Source organism: Rhopalosiphum padi, chromosome 4 (assembly GCF_020882245.1).
Source record: "Rhopalosiphum padi isolate XX-2018 chromosome 4, ASM2088224v1, whole genome shotgun sequence".
In the NCBI taxonomy this organism is placed as follows: Eukaryota; Metazoa; Arthropoda; class Insecta; order Hemiptera; family Aphididae; genus Rhopalosiphum; species Rhopalosiphum padi.
In genome coordinates, this window is record NC_083600.1 from 12,778,124 (window position 1) to 12,797,225 (window position 19,102).

The 19,102-nt window shown below is 26.7% G+C and overlaps 1 protein-coding gene across 2 annotated transcripts in view; it reads right to left on the reverse strand.

Annotated features, from left to right (window-relative positions):
• The window catches only part of LOC132929930 (uncharacterized), a 175,395-nt gene that overhangs the window by 19,397 nt on the left and 136,896 nt on the right, over positions 1–19,102 (reverse strand). For both annotated transcript variants that reach the window (XM_060995574.1, XM_060995573.1), the window contains 3 exons: positions 17,907–18,090; positions 4,524–4,658; positions 669–784 (listed from right to left, as the gene is read on the reverse strand). In XM_060995574.1, the coding sequence (XP_060851557.1) occupies positions 669–784; positions 4,524–4,658; positions 17,907–18,090 (435 nt within the window). The remainder of the gene's footprint in view (positions 1–668; positions 785–4,523; positions 4,659–17,906; positions 18,091–19,102) is intronic.

Sequence of the window (19,102 nt, forward strand, 5' to 3'; positions counted from 1 at the left end):
TTATACAATCCTGAATAACATTATACGGTTTTATATTATTTTATTGTTTAAATCACAACATTCTTCGAAATTCAGTATTTTGTTTAAAGAAGAAAAATTACACAACCTATATACGTATGATTAAAGTATTATTTGTGAATTGTTTTATATGGTTTTAAATGCCTGATATCAGCTGAACGTTTATAGTGCTAAATAATATATCATTTGAATACCTCCTTTATATACCATGTATAGAATACATAATTTTATTTAAATATTTTAAAATTATTATATTTAATTTTACGAATAAGCTCAACTTAACGATGCTTAACATTTAAAAAAATTCTATTCGACATAAAACATCAATAGACGTCTCTCGGTTAAAATATATACAAAGTACAAAACTGTTTTCATCATATATTCATGCTACAATGCGAATTTTTAAAATAAGTTAGTATATATATAACTACAAGCAATTACGAAAACAACATGTGCTTGCAGTTAGCTACAAATCCTAATCTCGAAACAAGAATTTTTGATTCACAAGTATGTACGTGCTACACTTTTACCTACGTTTCAACTCGACATTGGGTAATAAGTACGCTATAGTCTGTATTACCTGCATCACGGGATCACGAGGGAACAGACCCTTCGAGACCGAGTAGTTTAATTAAAATGCATGGACTCACCCGTGTGTTCTATCCTTCTACCTCCTTTTGGCCTGAACGCTAGACCATGAACATTTGTTAACGAAGTAAAACTAAAATATGCCAAAAATTGTGATCTAGACGTGGCTTCTTCAATCCTAAAACAATAAAATAATTGCATTAATAATTTGAAAATTGGTTTTCATTATTTATTGTTTTTTACTTAAAATTAAATTCTTATCAATAAAATTGATATTCAATTCCGTGGACTTTATTCAGAATAATTTATTACTATATAATTTTACTCGTATCAAGTCATTATTAATTGTTTTAAAAGAATTGATGTTTTATTTCAACTTTCAACCCCATTGTTGAAGCATAGTTTTGCAATAAAATTGTTTATTGCTTTTTTATGATTTAAAGTAATAACACCAGTACATTTTGTTAAAATACAATACTTTACAGCAGTTTTTACAAACGACATAAATATATTTTCAGGCATATAAATAATACAGCGTATAAATTATGTATTAAAAAGTAATAGGTAAAGATATGTTTGTATTAAAAGAAAAATATATTTATTGTATTATTTGATGTTAATTTTGATTGTATTTTAAAATTTAAAATGTATTTCTTCTGGTGTTATGAAATGTGATGGAATATAAAAATAAAGAGTGAACATAACAGGTTTTTTTTTATTTTGCGTATTATTATATTCTTCCAATATAAGTAACTTAAACTCACGATTTTTTTTAACCAATAGAACTGTGGTAACATCCAAGCTAACTTACAAATGTGTATTGGATGAAATTTATTCAGTACCCGTATAATATCTTTTACTGCTTTCTTCGAAGAGTTCGTTATGCGTCAATGCGTTGTCATTAAACATTATCAGTTTCCCGAAAGCAATTGTGAAGCCATGCAGAAATACGTGTGTGGCTTTTAAAAAAAAAATGTCGCAAATATAGCGATGGTACGAAAGAAAACGCTACCATCCACGGACCGTTAAGAACCATATTTACCAATCCAAAACGTCCGAGTGATCTATATATCCATCAAGAACTAGACGGAAGAAAGGGAGGAAATAGAGGAATGATTTAAAAAAAAAAAAAAATGAAAACCCTCTGGCCAATGGGCATATCTAACTATATGCGCTTTGGCTCGAAAACTATACGAATATACGATGGAGTCTATTCGATAAAATATCGTTTCCAGTATACGAATTTCAGACTCTTTGACGATAACAGCGAAGCTATTCGGATTACAGACCGAAAGAAAGCCAGTCTACGGTCGAGGCCTATGGCCGGGGGTGAGAGGCCCGTGTGCGCGCGCGTGTCTATAGAAAATTAATGTCAGCGTCTGTCCGTCTGTCTTTCTGTCCGTCCATCTGTCTCGGACCGTTGGCCGCACACCAAAAACTGACCGCAAAAACCCATCAGTTGGAAATCTGACCCTAATCTCGGTTCACCCTTTTCTCATTAAATATATATTTTTTTTTCCGGAAATCAGTAAAAGGAATTAGAGATTTCTTATTAAGATTTCATCGAAGTATAAAAATATACAATCATAATGTTATTAATAACAAACTGTTTTATATGGTGGTGAAACAATAAGCGGCACAGTCGCGGAGGCTATGAAGGGAAAACTTTTAAAACTTTCTTCAGCGCACGTCTAAATTTATGGTGTCGTTAATAAAGATAATAATATCGCTTTTAATGCAACGAAGTTATAAGAAAATTTCCAGCGTTAATAATTACGGCATTACGGCCACTTTTCGTAAGGAAGAAACATAATATTATGATAATATATATTTATAAAATTAACTAAAAATATACCGTAAAGTGTTAGTGCGTCTATAATATGTTTTATCAATTTCAATTTTAAAATAAGTTATATAGGTATAACTTAACTATACTGACCAGTAACCTTACTAACCTTGTTCATAGGTATAATATAAACATTGACGATAAATGTAAATACTTATACACATCATTGTATACATGCTATAAATTAAACATAATGTTCAAAATTTACATATTTTGTATCAAAGATCAAAAATATAAGTTTATACTTTTTCACACAACTTTAAGTACTATTTTATCTTAATTATTATTATTATTGTTATTAACTATATCATAACAAGTTATATTTTATGTTATTGTTAATAACAATAAAACTGTACATTGCACAAGTACAGTACATTAGAATGCAACGAATTATTATGATGACCGTTTATCTATACATATTTAAAAAGAAAATAAAGAAAAATAGAAATAACAAATTTACATTATGTCAATTGGTTTTTATCCTGTTTGAGATCTATCAATGATTAATATTTCAAATTAATAATTTTTTATTTTTTACATTATTCTTTATTTAGTAATCTGTTACAATTGAAACAATAAGCGTAAGTAATAATAAATCGATACAATAATATTTGGACAGGAAAAACGGATTGTAGGGACCTTTTAGTGGAGATACTTCGTCAAGATATAGAAACAAATAATTCAAATTTTATAATAGAATATTCTTTTCTTTAATTCATTAACTATGCCTTACGTGTAAAAAACACAATGGTTAGGTTTTAATTTTTTTTTTTTTTAGTTCCTATTATACTGATTTTTTATTTTTTATTCTTTTGTTGATATTAGAAAGCACTACGAGTAATGAAAAAAAAAATGAAAAAAAAATATTTATTACTCTTATACATAGTTTTAAATGTTTTACTACTATATAACATACGATTTTTCCAAACAACTTTTGCATACCACTATTTATTTATAATATTAAAATAATTTTTTTCCGGTAGATCATATTGTTATTATAATAATCTGTTTTATTTTAATTTACAAATGGTTTTTCAACATAATGACTAGTGTAATTACATTAGTTCATTACTGTCGTGTTTTAAATTAATCTTTTTTTTTTTTTACTACTTTTCCATTACATTTTTTTTTTATGACAGATAATGTTATTTTGTGAATGAACATTAAACAGTATAAAGATTTAGTCAAGTAAAAGGAAATGAGGCGGAAGAAGTATTGTGTATATTTTAGCTATAGCTATCTAAAGGGGAAGAGTTGAAATGAGAATGAATAAAAACATTCTCAATGAGTGAACAAAATATAGCTCTTTAAATATTTTTAGCATTTATATTTTTGTTATAATTATCAAATTTTATGACGAATTCTGATTTTAATTTTAATATGGTTAAATAAAATATTATTTTATGACTTTTTTTTTTTGTATTGAATTAATTTAATTATTCGAAGATATAACATTTTTTTTCTTCAAAATAACGTCTATTTAATTCTTAGCAAGATTAAAATGTTTTATTTATGTAATAAATTATATCGAAAAACAATTATCTAATAACAATTAACACAATATTATTTAACTATGGTGAGCATTTTTTAATTAATAACTATTTCAACAGCATAATTTAAATTTTGATAAAAATAATATAGAAATAAACAATAAAAAAGCTTGAACCGCATGGTAAAAAGCATTACTTCCTCTCCAGGTGATATTGAATATGTCTATTATTTCACAAAGAGTAAATTTTAATAATAAATATCTTTTACCGTGATAGTTTTTCTGATTTGCAGTAAATTATATATCTATATATCATCTTTTTCATGCATTTATAAACATGTGCAAAGATGAAATACACTAAAGACTGTTCAACCATTTGCCCCTTCATTTATAGTACTTGCCGATAACTTATATATCTTTTTTCACTCAGTTGGTATCTATATTATATTTATTCACTACACTCTAAGCCGTAAGATATTTATCATACCTCATTTTACTTACTTACAAAAACGTATTAAAATTTAATTTCAATAGGTTTAATAATAATATTAAACATGAGTACTTTTTGTTTTTAATCCTTACCGGAAATTCAATATTGCTGATTCTCTATCTGCAAACATGACGACTGGAGGTGCTAACCGTTCATTTTGGCCACATATCCGGGGTCCTGATCCTTGTCCAAAAGAATCCACCAATTCTAGGTATCCCGATACACAACTAGAAAAATAATATACTTTATCAGAACATAGCTTTGCATATTTATATAATTGTGCATTCTATTTTAATTTTTAAAAATTAAGCATTTTTCTTGTAAAGTGATTACAATTGATCTTCATTGATGATATTATTTTCAAATGAAATAGTTTTAATTTTTATTTATTATATCAATGTTTTGTTATGTTTTAAATTTAAATAGTTTATAATTCAATTCTAAAAACGTATTTTTATAACTTTATGGGTATTACGAAACAAAAGTTATAGTTTTAAAAATAGCACAAATGTCAAATGTTTGATTTTATTTTATTACACTTATATATATAGTAAAATTACCAAATGTTATAACTTATAAGACCATAAGAATACGATTTATTTAAAATTGTGTAAGCGATCAATCATACAACAATCAACATTGTAAAATATATTTAATTTTTTTATGAATTATTTAAATAATATTATTTGACAATGTTAAATTGTAAAGATAATCATTAATAAATAATGTCTGTTTATTAAAAACTAAAAAAATACTATATTTTTGCATGTTTAAATTGAACTTACTATAATTTAGTAAATTATTATACTAAATTATTAAATAACAATTTATTATTTGTTTAAGCATTTTTGTCATATTTATTGTTTATTTGTATGATAAACAAATTAAAAACTTTTTCCACAGAAAAAAAAATTAAAAAAAAAACAATTGTAGGTACTAGATTTTTATCATGGACATTTTTAAATGTTCATTAAAAAAATATTTACTATATTATAATTATAACTTGAAGAAAATATTATTACAGTATTTTATAATTTTTTTTAAAGAGTGTCAGGACGTGAATTAGTTATTCATAATGCTATTATGTAGGCAGTTAAAATAGAATAAATAAGAAAACTTAATGTTTTTATTTATAGCCACTATTAAAACTTATTTTAAAAATATTAAAAGAAAAATAAATTACAATAATGAGTTGCACTTATAAGTTATAATGTTAAGAACATTTATAACTATATAAGTCAAAGTTAACCGATTCATAAAATAAATATTTTAATGTACTTATAGGTAACTGTAGTTAAGTTTCAAACAATGTAAGACCATTTGGTAAATTATTATTATTATTCTTTAATCCATTAATAAAATAATATTTTCTGACTAGAATATATATATATTTAAATATTGTTTAATGAAAATAAATACATAAACAAAAACCACACAATGTGTCATGGCTCATGAGTCATGACGAAAGTCATTGATTACTTGAAATTATATTAAAAAAGTTGTGCTCCTTCGAGGATTATCAACCGATGAACGTTTTCAAATCCTTATCAATACCTTTGCAGACTACGTTGACAGTTTAATGGAGTTGTCATTTTCACCCGTTAAGGCACAACGGGTTGTATCTATACACGTATAACTGTCGGTCATTTTGTCTCCAAACACGGCGATATATAAAAGGGAAATATATTACATATCCACTTGTCTTTTTATTTTTAATATTTACCATTGTCGACGGAATTCCCCGTCTGAGTTTTTCATTCATTCACCGTTTATATGTATTTTTTTTTTTTTTTTATCATCTCCAAACACACTCGATATTTGCGTCACATAATCATACCTAACCACTTTGGCCACAACTACCGTCGTTGTTGTGTATTTATAGGGGAGCACAAAAGCAAAAAGAGGGTTTAAAGGGCTGTTACGAGATTGCACTGGATTTTGATTGCACGTGCTGTGTTCTATAATGGTAAAAATGAAAGGACACGCGTAACACTTGTACTTAGTATTATATGCACAATATTATAATGGTCACCATGTCTGGTTGTATACATTTTTAACGAGTCACTGTTATTTAACTATATAAATAAGCCGTAAGCGTATAAGTAGCTTTTTTATTATTAAAATTAGTTTACTTACGAAATTTATATTTATAACAGTATAATATATTATTATACACAGTACATACGATTGTTTGAAAAAAATTATGGAATAATACCGTAATAACACGTAAACGATTCATCAGTTCATATTTTGAAATATTCAAAGTGAGTGTTAATGTGTAGGACGTAGGTAATTGGTCTTAACGTTGATTCGCAGCATGTCGATATTCAGATGCAAATATAATTAAGACGAATTATTACTGAGAATTAAATTTGCCCTCTCGTACTGTTTATACTGTTAAGTGTTTAATGCACATAAATATTAATTCTCCCCGTTACGATCAGTGAAGATCGTATTTTTAGTATTTTATTATTTTGAGATGTACAATGTGCTGGTACGGCGCATGTAAAAATATCATGTCGTTGCTACCAAACAATGTAGATATATATAATGGGGTGCGGATATGACACTTGGTTGTATGCGCTTGGGAGCGCGTATATTGTCCGCGTTATTCAATTTTTAAGGGTTATAATAATATTTTCAGAAATATTACTTTTTTCCTAGAACCGAGTTTTGAAAATATATACTAGACATGCTAATAAGCATAGGAACAACAGTACTCTTGAATTGGACAATTAAGAAATATCATTATTTTTGGTTTGTTATTTGGCAACACTTACAGTATGTACATCGTACAGGTTTTTGTATTTTGTTTACATGAATAATGTACAATAAAACAATAATAATTAAAATCAATATGATTCAAAATAACGTGACGTAAGTGGTTTTTTCCATTAGATTTTTGTTTATGAAAAAACCTTTATTTGCTCCATTTCTATCATAATCCAATAACAATAAGCAGTTATCGTTACATATGTAAATTATAATACACGCGTACAATCTAAATATTAAGTCATTAACGTTTGTATAGTATTATAATTCTGACAATTTAAGGATAATTTTGGATAAACCTTTTAGAAATAAAAATAATACGGCGTTTCTCTAGAAAATTGAATACTGCGTAACCGCGTTGTAGTATACGTCATATACAACGCTCGTTTATTTCGATTTTGAATAATGTGTTTCTACTAATATTAATCGCTATAAATTATTATAAATTGTATCGGTACCTATTATATTGTATTATAGCATCAGTTTAGCAAGCCGATAAATTATTTCTAGACTTAAGCATGTACAATAATTTCCCAGCGATTCGGATTATTGTGTTAACGAATATGCTCGTTTCAATAATGGTCGTGTCCACAGTCCTCAAAGTGTATACAATATTATAGATGATTGCTCGATCTGCTTATATTTATTCGTTTCGATATTAAGTATATATTTATCTCGATGCAAAAGTGTTCGAGCTGTATAAATAAGTAATGCTATCGGTTTAAAAAAAAATATGATTTATTTAAATTTTTTTAATTCAAGACGTTTTTCACCTCGGCCCTGTCATTCGCCTCCACGTTTATTACGATAAATAATTCATAGCCTGAAAGTTATATACCATTCTCGCTGTTTGTCTGTGTCCGCTGTTTGGATAAGCAAAACAGTATCACCGACGGCGCTTGTAGATTTTCATTTTCCAAATCGACAGGCGCAAAATATAAATTAAAAATACGGAGATAATTAAGTTTCCATGGAATTTCACTTTCACCCTTCGGCTATAAAATATATAATATGTATATTAGATATATATATATATATTATATGAATGCATATAATATTCACGGTACCCCCGACCGTAAGTAGTGAAATCAAAAGGCGTGTAAACCATCACCTCGGATAAATGGTCACCGAAAATGCTCGAGTGTGTATTTTTTCCAAACAGTATATTTGGACCAGCAAATAGAATGTCACCGTCGTTGCTTTCACGAGTCACAATTTACACTGCGTCAAGTGTGTACACGTGCGCTACATTAAATATATATATAGTGTGTGTGTGGGTGGGTGGCATATATTGATGTACTATTCAAATTTCATTCAAACGCGTGATTTATATACAAGCCCTCGTTTTATTTGTTACAATACGAACGATACACGCACATATACACATATATTTACTAGTACATTCGCACATTTCAATGATACTAATTAAGGCAGTTGCGTGATGTCTATTATGTTTATTATTACCGGCCATATGGGTTTACAGGTACTCGCATAGATGTAAAAGGCGGAGTATTGTAGATATCGCGTTTAACAGTTTTGAAATTCGATAGAACTGAGGTGAACTTGTAATTATAAACATAAACAATAGAGGTCCTATGACAAAAGTAAGTTAAATTATGTTTTTAATGTGCAAAACAGTTTGGTTGTAATAATAGAAATTAAGTTTTTTGGGTTAGCTAAATAATGTTTTTTTTTTAACAAAGTATTTATTACGTCTGTACTATGTTTTACAGATAATATAGTTGTTTTATTTAGTTATCAAAATAACACAACGCCATTAAATACAAAAGTTTTTGTGAATTCTACAAGAGGTATTTACGACATATTTTTAGTAAATACTGTTGTCTGTTTTTATCTTACCTAAATTATATTAAAATTATCAAAAAAAAATGTATTAATTTAAAGTAACTGTTAAGCTCAAAAATAATAGATAATAAAATACGAATGGAGTTATCATTAATTATTGTAATTATATTATAAGTATATAAATAAAATAATATGATTCGAATCGGGAAGCTTATTTCACACAAATGCTCTTAATTATTTATGATGATCTTAAAAACTTTTAAAGTTAAAAAAAATTTAACTTGAAAACTCAATTTCGTACATTTATTTTTTTTTTTGTGGTAAATAATCAACATAAATTATAAAAGGTATTTTAAATAAGTATTGCCTTCTTTAATATTTCACTGATTTGAATGGTTGGAGCTGATTAAACTAATCTTTTAAATTGACGTGAAATCAATTTATTTTAATAAATCATTAGATATGATAATTTAAAATAAACTTAGTTAGGTTAATTTAAAATAAAAATTGAAATATTATTACACTAAAAATATAAGGTTAGTGGTGTAATTGAAATATTTAAATATAATATATTATATATTTCCCGAAGCCTGTATGTGTATTATTAGTCATGTTTCTGATGATAATAATACGTTTGGTTATTAACAATCTACTTTCTGAATTTCCAGTAAACGATTATGTTATGATTATTACGATAATGAATTTCCTCACATTTTTCAGTATTCAGTATAATATACGAAATACGAATACAGGATATTTTCTTTTAGGGGGGACGATTATATCATTGTTTCATATTGTTAAAGCATTATAGACATGACAAAAATTTGTCCACCATGAAATGACGATTAATAATACATTTTCAGTCATTATTTAAATCCAAAGAAAATCAAAATAACTTCATAATACTAGTTAATATTTTCAAAGATGATCTGGAGTTAGTAAACTATTCGTTATTGTCTACGGAATATAAGTTATGGCAAAGAAGGTTAAAAAAATATGGAAGAATAACTAGAAAACTTAATCCAAGCTATGACTGTCTGTAGTAAAGAAATTTACTCGCAAATGTCTTTAAACTATTCCAGATTCTTTCTACTATACTTAGTGTCCACTGCATCAATAAGTGTACCTTTTATTTTTATTTTTCAACAATTAATAACTACATTTATACAGTTTTATCGATGATCGATATAGTCTATAGTTTTATAGACAAATCAATTGTTTAATTGATGACTATGAGTTGTAAATATATTAGTTTACCTAAATAATATTTTAATATTATTCAAGATTATTAAATTCAATAAATTATACACCCTTTTTATGAGGATACAATTTAGTATAAAATATTTAATACTGAAAATAAATATTCAAAATGAAGTGTCTTTAAATGTGAGTTAATAAATAAGCAATTTAATTTATTAATCAAATTATTATCATAAATATAGGTATTATTAATATATTAAATAAACTGATTTGAAAGTTAAAAATTGGCGTGTAATTTATTAATATTTAAAATATTATTAAGCTATACAATGTTTAATATTCTGTATTTTTTCAATTTTAATTTTAATACAATTTTTTTAGAAAAATATTTTACAGTCTATAAATGTAAAAATATTTTTACCATATACAAGTGATTAACTAAATTGTATATTTGATTGATGATTGGTTAGGGGTAAGATTAAATTTGTTCAAAAAAAAAAAAAAACAGAATTTAAAAAGTAGGAACTGTACTTATTTTCTAACTAAATCATAAATATATTTTTTTTGTTGTATATATATTATAATAATTTTTCAAAAGTACACTTATAAATTAAAATATTGAATTTATTTATTATCAGAAATATGTTTGTAATGAATTGTTTTATGTCATATATTTGTATTCGACGTACTTTTATGGACTATAATAATATTATTTAACCGGTTAACATAATTGTCCAGGAATTTATATTTAAAGTTAACATCATTAAAATGCAACTAAAGTATTTTTGTAAGCATCTATAATTGCAGCAGTCGATGTTTATTATTACATAAACTATAATTACCGATTATTTTATTTTGAATATCTAATTTAAAATAGTTAAACTAAATACTCAAATACACATGACATGTTTCCATTACATCGAAACACGTGGTAGTAAAACAATTGAAAAACAATTATAAAACGAATAGGTATTTAGACGTTTGTTTTAAGAGGACTCGAATGTGTTGTCACTGTTTTACAAACGTACGACATAGTAAATTTTCGTTCACCAGTTTCAATAGTGTTCTTTTAGTTTTATTATTAGAGTGAATTGACCTTTTATTACAATTTTAGGTAAGAACATTATCTGTTTTTTCTCGTTGATTGTTTACTATATTTTAATTTTTGAGTGAATTATGAGCATTTTCAAACATTTAATATTTTTTATACTCATAACTCACCTAAAAATTAAAATATTGTAAAAAACTAATTTCCTATCTAAACGTTTGATAATAAGTCAATTCACTCTAATATTAAAACTAAAAGCACGCTATTGAATGACTATAGTGAACGAAAATTTACTATGTCGTACGTGAAGACAACACATGCGAATGCGACGTCCTCTTAAAGATTATGGTTGAGTCAATCTTTACTTAAGTGTAGACTATATTGTCATTCATGTTAAATGTCAAAAATGCTTTAAATTGGTTATAGTTATATGAAATTATTATGATATATTATTAGAATTTATTACTAGAATTGATTAAAATTCGGATTTTACCCTCTCTTCAAGTATGTTTATTGTGCCGCTGTCATCGTTGAACTGGCGCATAAAAAAAATTCTCTCTCAGGTCATTGAAAAAAAAAAAATATATTGACGTATTCATTTTATTATGTATATAAAACAAATACTTGTTTATACGTTTCGTTTTATATCGTATTATAATTTAGAAGTATTTAATTCGATAAACAGTTCATATTGTTACACTTTAGGTAGGTACAAAAAATTGAAATTTTATTACTTCGTTTATTAGTTGTTTTTTATTTTTGTAATTTAAGGTTTATGTTATAATCGATTTTTTTACCGAAACCTGTAGTTTAAACCGTGTAATTTGACACAGAATAATGGATACATTAAAATGTTTTTTAAAAGCAAAAACTTAAGTGATATCTAATCATTAAAATTAATAAACACAATTATAAACTTTGTTTTGATATGCATTGTGGTTGTCTGTTGTTTTTGTTACGATAAGATATTATTACAACATTAGAAAAATTAAATATTAGCAAATATACACTTTTTTAGTTTTGAGATTCTCCGGGAAAATTAATTATAATAATTATTAGTAAACTTATTAGTTAAATGTGACAGAACAAGTCATTTGCTTCATAAATGATGGATAAAGTTGGACATAAGTACGTGCGATTTTAGACCAAAATCCAAAAACTTCTTAAAAGAATATCTGCAATGAAAAGTGCTTTTACCGACATTTAATGGTATGTTATGAATTAGCCAAAAATCCACAATAACATTGTTTTAGATTATTGATGACGGATATCAACATATTATGAAATAAAAATCTAAAGAAAATTCATAATCTTATAAAATTACCTGGTTACTTTAATATAGCCAAATAAATATGTAATAGGTATATTATGTTACCAATATAAATGTTTTACGACCAGCCGTATAAAAGGTACGGTATATAATATGAAAATATTTAATAATTAGCACTTTAGATTTCATAATCCATATAGCTGATGTTATTTTTAAAAGTTTGTCGAAATCTTTATTTTTTACTTATTTAAGATATATTTAAAATAAATAGATAGATAAATAGATTTAAAATAACCTAAAATACTTACACCAATAGTTTGATTCCTCCAACTTCAAATATTTCTAGCAATTATTTTATAAACACATCATACATTTTTAAAACTTAATTATTATTTTCATAGATTTTATTCTTTCCGATTTATTGCATGTCTGTCTTTTTGTTTCTAATGTATGTCATGACATATTAATTTTTATTGAAATTGATTAGTTCTTAAGACTCTCATATCCTTCGGTTAAAATGAAATCATTTTCCAAGAATATTATTAAGTCTGTAATACGGATATTTCGAAATAAGAAAATGATAAACCTTGCCATTGCGCTAATCTGACAAGACATTTTCCATTTAATACGATTTATTTGCTAACATTTTTTCACGTGCTATAAAAAAATTATCTAGTCTGATTAGAAAATCAAATAGTTATTACTCCTACTGCATTTAATATTTCTTTTGGCACAAAACAATTTTTCTTAAAATTCATGTATTATACACCATCAGTTCTGGAAAATTAATCTTAACAGGCGCCAAGTAGTCGCTTTTTTTGTAACTTACATTAGGTCACAACTTCCGGCCATTCTCTTTATTTCAAATCACTTTAAACTTCTCCTCCCTTGATACTAAGAAACTACAGAACACTGAGCTCATAATTTTCAATTGTCTTTCTTTTTCATTTAAAACACTTGTTTTTATTTAGACACAAATAGAATTGTTGAATCTTGATGCCAGTATAACACATACTTACATAAAATAGGATTCTAGTTTTCCTTGTGGCTTTTCTTACTAATGTTTTTCATGTCTGCTCATAAAATTATTCTTACCATTTAAATAAATAAAAACGTTACGACTTTAACCTAATCAGGTGTTGCATTTTAATTTTTAGTACTCATCTTATACTTTTAAAATATTTTCTCAATTAATTTTAATTTTGTTTTATGTACAAAACAAATTATATATACATATTATGTATACAGTGAATGGGATTCAAATTTCAAACACTCCCACCAAAAATTAATAGTTATGTAAACGCAGAAGTTAAAATATGAGTATAAAAATGAATATATATGTCTGATATTTCTTATGATTTTTTCCCAAACATACGCAGTCTTTTACAAATTTTAGCCACAATATCTGTTATAACTGCCACAGCTGAACGATCGTTCTCAACTTTACGAAGGCTTAAAACATATTTTATGAACAATATGGAACAAGTTAGACTTACTCAATTGGCTTTACTTAACATATATCGAAATGCTATTAATGCTATTACAATTGAAAATGTTATAAATAGATTTGTCAGATTACCACGAAAGTGAGATTTTGTACTTTAATATATCAAGTTCTACATAAAATAATACCTAACCTAACTCTTATAATTAATTTTTGGACTATTTTTTATGTATTTAAATTAGTTTCATGTAAAAGTAATAAAATGATATATGTAATATTGATTATTGTAAATTGTTTATAAACCCCCCGAATTTTTTTTTCTTTACGCGCTTAAAATTACGTGATACCGTTATGATGCTCTTATTTTTAAATAATTTATACCTAATACCAACATACAAAATATGTTATACGAATCGTTCAACCGTTTGATAAAAATAATCACTTAAAAAGTTAATAATTACGTACGTTTGAGTGTTTGACAATTTATATGTTTTACTTTTATTTTCTGAGGCCACTATTTTTATTTTTAAAGAGTTTATTTTAATTTTTAAGTTTATGCTACTATTTGAATAATATATTTAAAATATAAAATAGTTTCATATATAAAATATTATATGAAAATCAAGCATGATTCATTATGTTACAAAATTAGATATGGAATAATGACTTAAATAACCGACCACAAAAGTATGATAACTACTTATTTTGCCGAGGGTCTTGTTTTTTCCAATAAAAAAAAATATGATAAATAATAATAACAAAAAAAAACCACTATTTCTATAAATAAATATTATTAAGTAAAATATCAATGAAAAAAGTAACCATCAGTTTTATCATAATTAGAATGTTAAAATGTATAAACTTAATTTTGTTATACACGCTAAGTGAATGTTATACAAATTCTAAATGTATGTAACTATTAGGTATCTTTAGTTAATTTAATTATGCTACAGAGGATTTATTTTTAGTACTATTGAATTATACATTATTATGTAATATATAATACCTATGCATATCATATGCTGTGTAGGTATTTATTAAAATAAATATTTATAATATATTATTAAATATGTAGTTTTTTTTTAAGCTTATTGATTGTGTCAAAACTTTTTTTCAGTTTTTAATTGTAATATTGTATAAAATTTAAATAAAAAAAACAATACGTTAATACGTATTATCTTTGTGTTAGATGTTTTTGATTTTACAATACATATATTTGAAGCTCAAAATAAAACAGGGAAAACTCTCGATAGCTGTTACAACGTAACAACTGTAAATGTTAAATTCCAACAATAAAGTATGTACATCATTTGATGTTCATAATCGTCAATTCAGTTGTTAAATAGAATATTAATATTATATCGAGGCCAATGGGCAATGATGCAAATATAGAAGGGAATTTGTAATATAACCGACGAATAAATTAGCTTAACCAACTCCCTTCTGCTTCTACACAATCGTTTAGTTTGCGTTTCGGCGTTTCTTGCGAATTCAAATATAAGCTAAATATTATTATATACACACTGCACAGATGTAATATACCCGCACAGGCGATAACGACATTTTGTCGAGTATTTGATATCTCTAAAAACGTACAACGATCTTCTTGGAGTAAGTTTTTTTTTCATTATTAAATTTTCATATATGTAATATATATATATATATTATATAAACGTCGATAATATTTTTGACGAATATAATATGTGACAACCAAGAGCGCCCATCTGTCAAAATGTAGGGAGGTAACATGGGAGGTAAAATTATAAGCAAAAAATCTAAAAAAGAACCAATAATATCTTTTTGTTAGTAGTTATTTTCATATTTAATAGTTAACTAGTTTTTGAAGCTGATCCAATTACCTACTATCAATTATATGATATTATAATATAGTACTACCGATGTCCTATTATAGTTAACTTCAATCAATGGTAGTTGGTCAGTGCTTTCGTGTATTTGGGATGAGGGGAGGAGGGTGTCTTTTATATCTGGACACCCCCTCTTCGTCTTCAAAAAATAGTCCAATATATTAGTAATTTAAGGTATATTTTTCAGCAAAGCTTATAATTTATTTGGAATAACTAGAAATTATTCGAATTTCACAGGATCATTAAGGGAAACTTTGGATACCCCCTCCACCCGTATGCAACTAGGTAGGTGCATTCAAACAGTTTAGTTTTCTGATTTATACAATTAAATCATTTTTAATATCGTATATACCCACAGAACGTTACGTGACACGTAGTGTTACTAGAGTTGCTATAAAACATAAATAATTAAAAAATGAAATTTTACTTTTTCTTTATAAATGCCATGTCACACCCTGCGCTTTCTAATAAGCACTGTCGGTGACAACTATTATTGTGTAAACCGAATAAACATACTAAAACACAGTAATAAACCATAATCGGTAATATCAAACTACATAATATACTACAACAGGATAAACGTACAATGTTGGGCATACTTTAACGCGGTGTCTACAACAACCGTTCCTTGGCGCGGAATAATACGCCTACGACATGATGGTACACTGTTACGTATCTAACACCTCACCGACCGCATAGATCGAACGAGCTATGGGGAATCGTCACACGTGACTAGAACGGGCGGTGCACTATATCGTGTCCGTTTTGTTTTTACCGTAGAAGGTAGAACCCTGCGTGCCACCATACCGCGCCGTTCCTCGTATAGAAACTGAAACCTTGACATCACTTTCATTCCAAACGTTTTCCTCGCATTGAACTACTCTCGGGGATCCATTTGTCAAGCCCTACGTAAGCAAACCCGCGTCTAGTCAATCTTCCTTAGCGTTATTATTGTATTCCAACGTTTGAATTGCATAAGTTCGTTTTGTTTCTCGTCGCATGTGTAATAAATAAAACCTATGACTTTAAATGAGCGTGTTCTTGCGAAGTGTCACCTTTACCCTTACACATGCTACGTGTGAACCCACATGCAAGGTGATTTACCCCGTATGTTCAGTATTCACTTCCATTTTTTTCATAATATAAACAATTTATTCATAGGTATTCTGATTTTTGGAATTCTTAAATATTTACCATTTACCTAGAACTTATATCGTATAATAAAATCTATGAGATATTTTTTAATACTCGTACGGTGAAAAGTATATTCCGTAGAAACAAAAACTTTTGTTTATCAAATGAAAACACCTCTTTTTTTGTTTTTCAATATAACTATAACGTTTCCGAAAATGTTGACATAATCAAAATCAAAACTCAGTAGAGTAGTTTTTGAACTATTTAACTTTGATGACTCGACAATTTTATTAATTAAAAATGAATCTTATCAACATTTGTGATTTGAAAATATTAATATAATATAAATATTCCAAGAATAATACAAACACGAGTTCAAATATTACATATATTTTATATGTTTGTAAACATTTCGATACCTAAAAAACTACTCGTTCAAATTTCGAATCAAATGCATAAAACATTTAAAAAATATATATTCAAAGAATAATAATTATAATTTATACAAAAAATAATTTACAGTGAAAATTGGAGGAGGATTCCCATTTAAAAACAAATGTTTCGTGTTTGTACCATCACAAAACACTTCTGGAGTAGTAAAAAAATATCTAAAGAATATAAAAATATGGTCTTTGAATATATTTAAAAATTACAAAAATCAGAATTGAAATAAACGCATTATTAAATGAAAAATGGAGATAAGCACGCTTGGTGAAGAATCACCGCGTAGAAAAAAAATACTGAAAATATAAGATAAATGGTTTTAACAGGTATTATATTACGAGCTATTGAATATCACGTGGCGTATAATGTATAAAAGTAAAACGATTGTTTTTATCGATTTTACCTCGCGTCACAACAATAATATTATTATCGTTTTATCTACAAACCGGCCGGCGATTTTCGGTAGGTTATAGTGGCGTGTACGTTACTTGCCTGGAACCGTTGAAATGGCCGGCATTGACGAGCCTGTACACTTGTAGTTCCACTCGTCTGTCGTATCCGGGGTCCAGCGTGTACCAACAATAATTCGGGCCGGACAGCGCGGGAGATTTGATCTGGCCGAACGTCGAGTTTGAACGGGCCAACAACATATCGGCTTTTATCGTGACGTTGCACACTGAAACAAATCGACAACGCGTTTCGTTAGAATTATTATTATTTATTATATCATGTATAGTGCGTTTAAATTAATAACTATATAAACTGGATAATAATATTATAAGACCACAATAAAATAGTATGCATTCTAACAAAATCGATACATACGAGTACACAAGTGGATAAAAAATATCAGCTCTTGATAAAATATTACGGAGAAAAATATTAACTTAACTCAGTTAAATTTATTATTATTATTTTTTTAATTATCACATGGGTCGTTTATAGTAATTTTGCAACTTGATGGTTTTTTTTCTAAATAATAAAATAATATTTTAAAATATTATGCATCTTATAATCTGTATTGTATACTATTGTCTATTACTTATTCTTAGACATTAGCTGTCACGGTTTAGGAAATATTACATGTTCGTGTCAAATAAATTATTAACCAAGGAATATAAACATATTATGATTTAAACGTAACGTATTATTTTTTCAACTGGTGAAAAATTAAGTTATTCGTACCTACTTATAACAATGAATTTGTTGCGTTGTGTGAAAAAGTAAAAAAAAAAGTTTTAATACTTAACGCCCACTTTGTTGATATAAAGTCAATGATGAACCAAATAATTGATATACGTCGTATTATATTATTATTATACCATCAGGTCAATGTAATATCATATTAAATCGGTTATGGGTGCCAAAAATGTACAAGACAGTCAAATTTTACACGTAAATATTATTTAGTTTATAAATTGTATGGCATAATTAATTTAAAATTACAGCACTTCCTGTTATATAGGTACGATGCAGCTTTTACCACGAATGTTATTATGTTTCAGTATTATTAGTAACCATTAGTGTGGTGCGCTCTCAAAAGATTTGTCGTCTTGTATGGTATGCAACACAATATAATGACGCTTTAAAATTCCAAAAAGTAAGCCCCGGGTTTATGTTTATAGTTAATACCTAACGTCTAATGAGTTGAACATAATTTGTGATCTCGACAATTTATTATCAAAAAG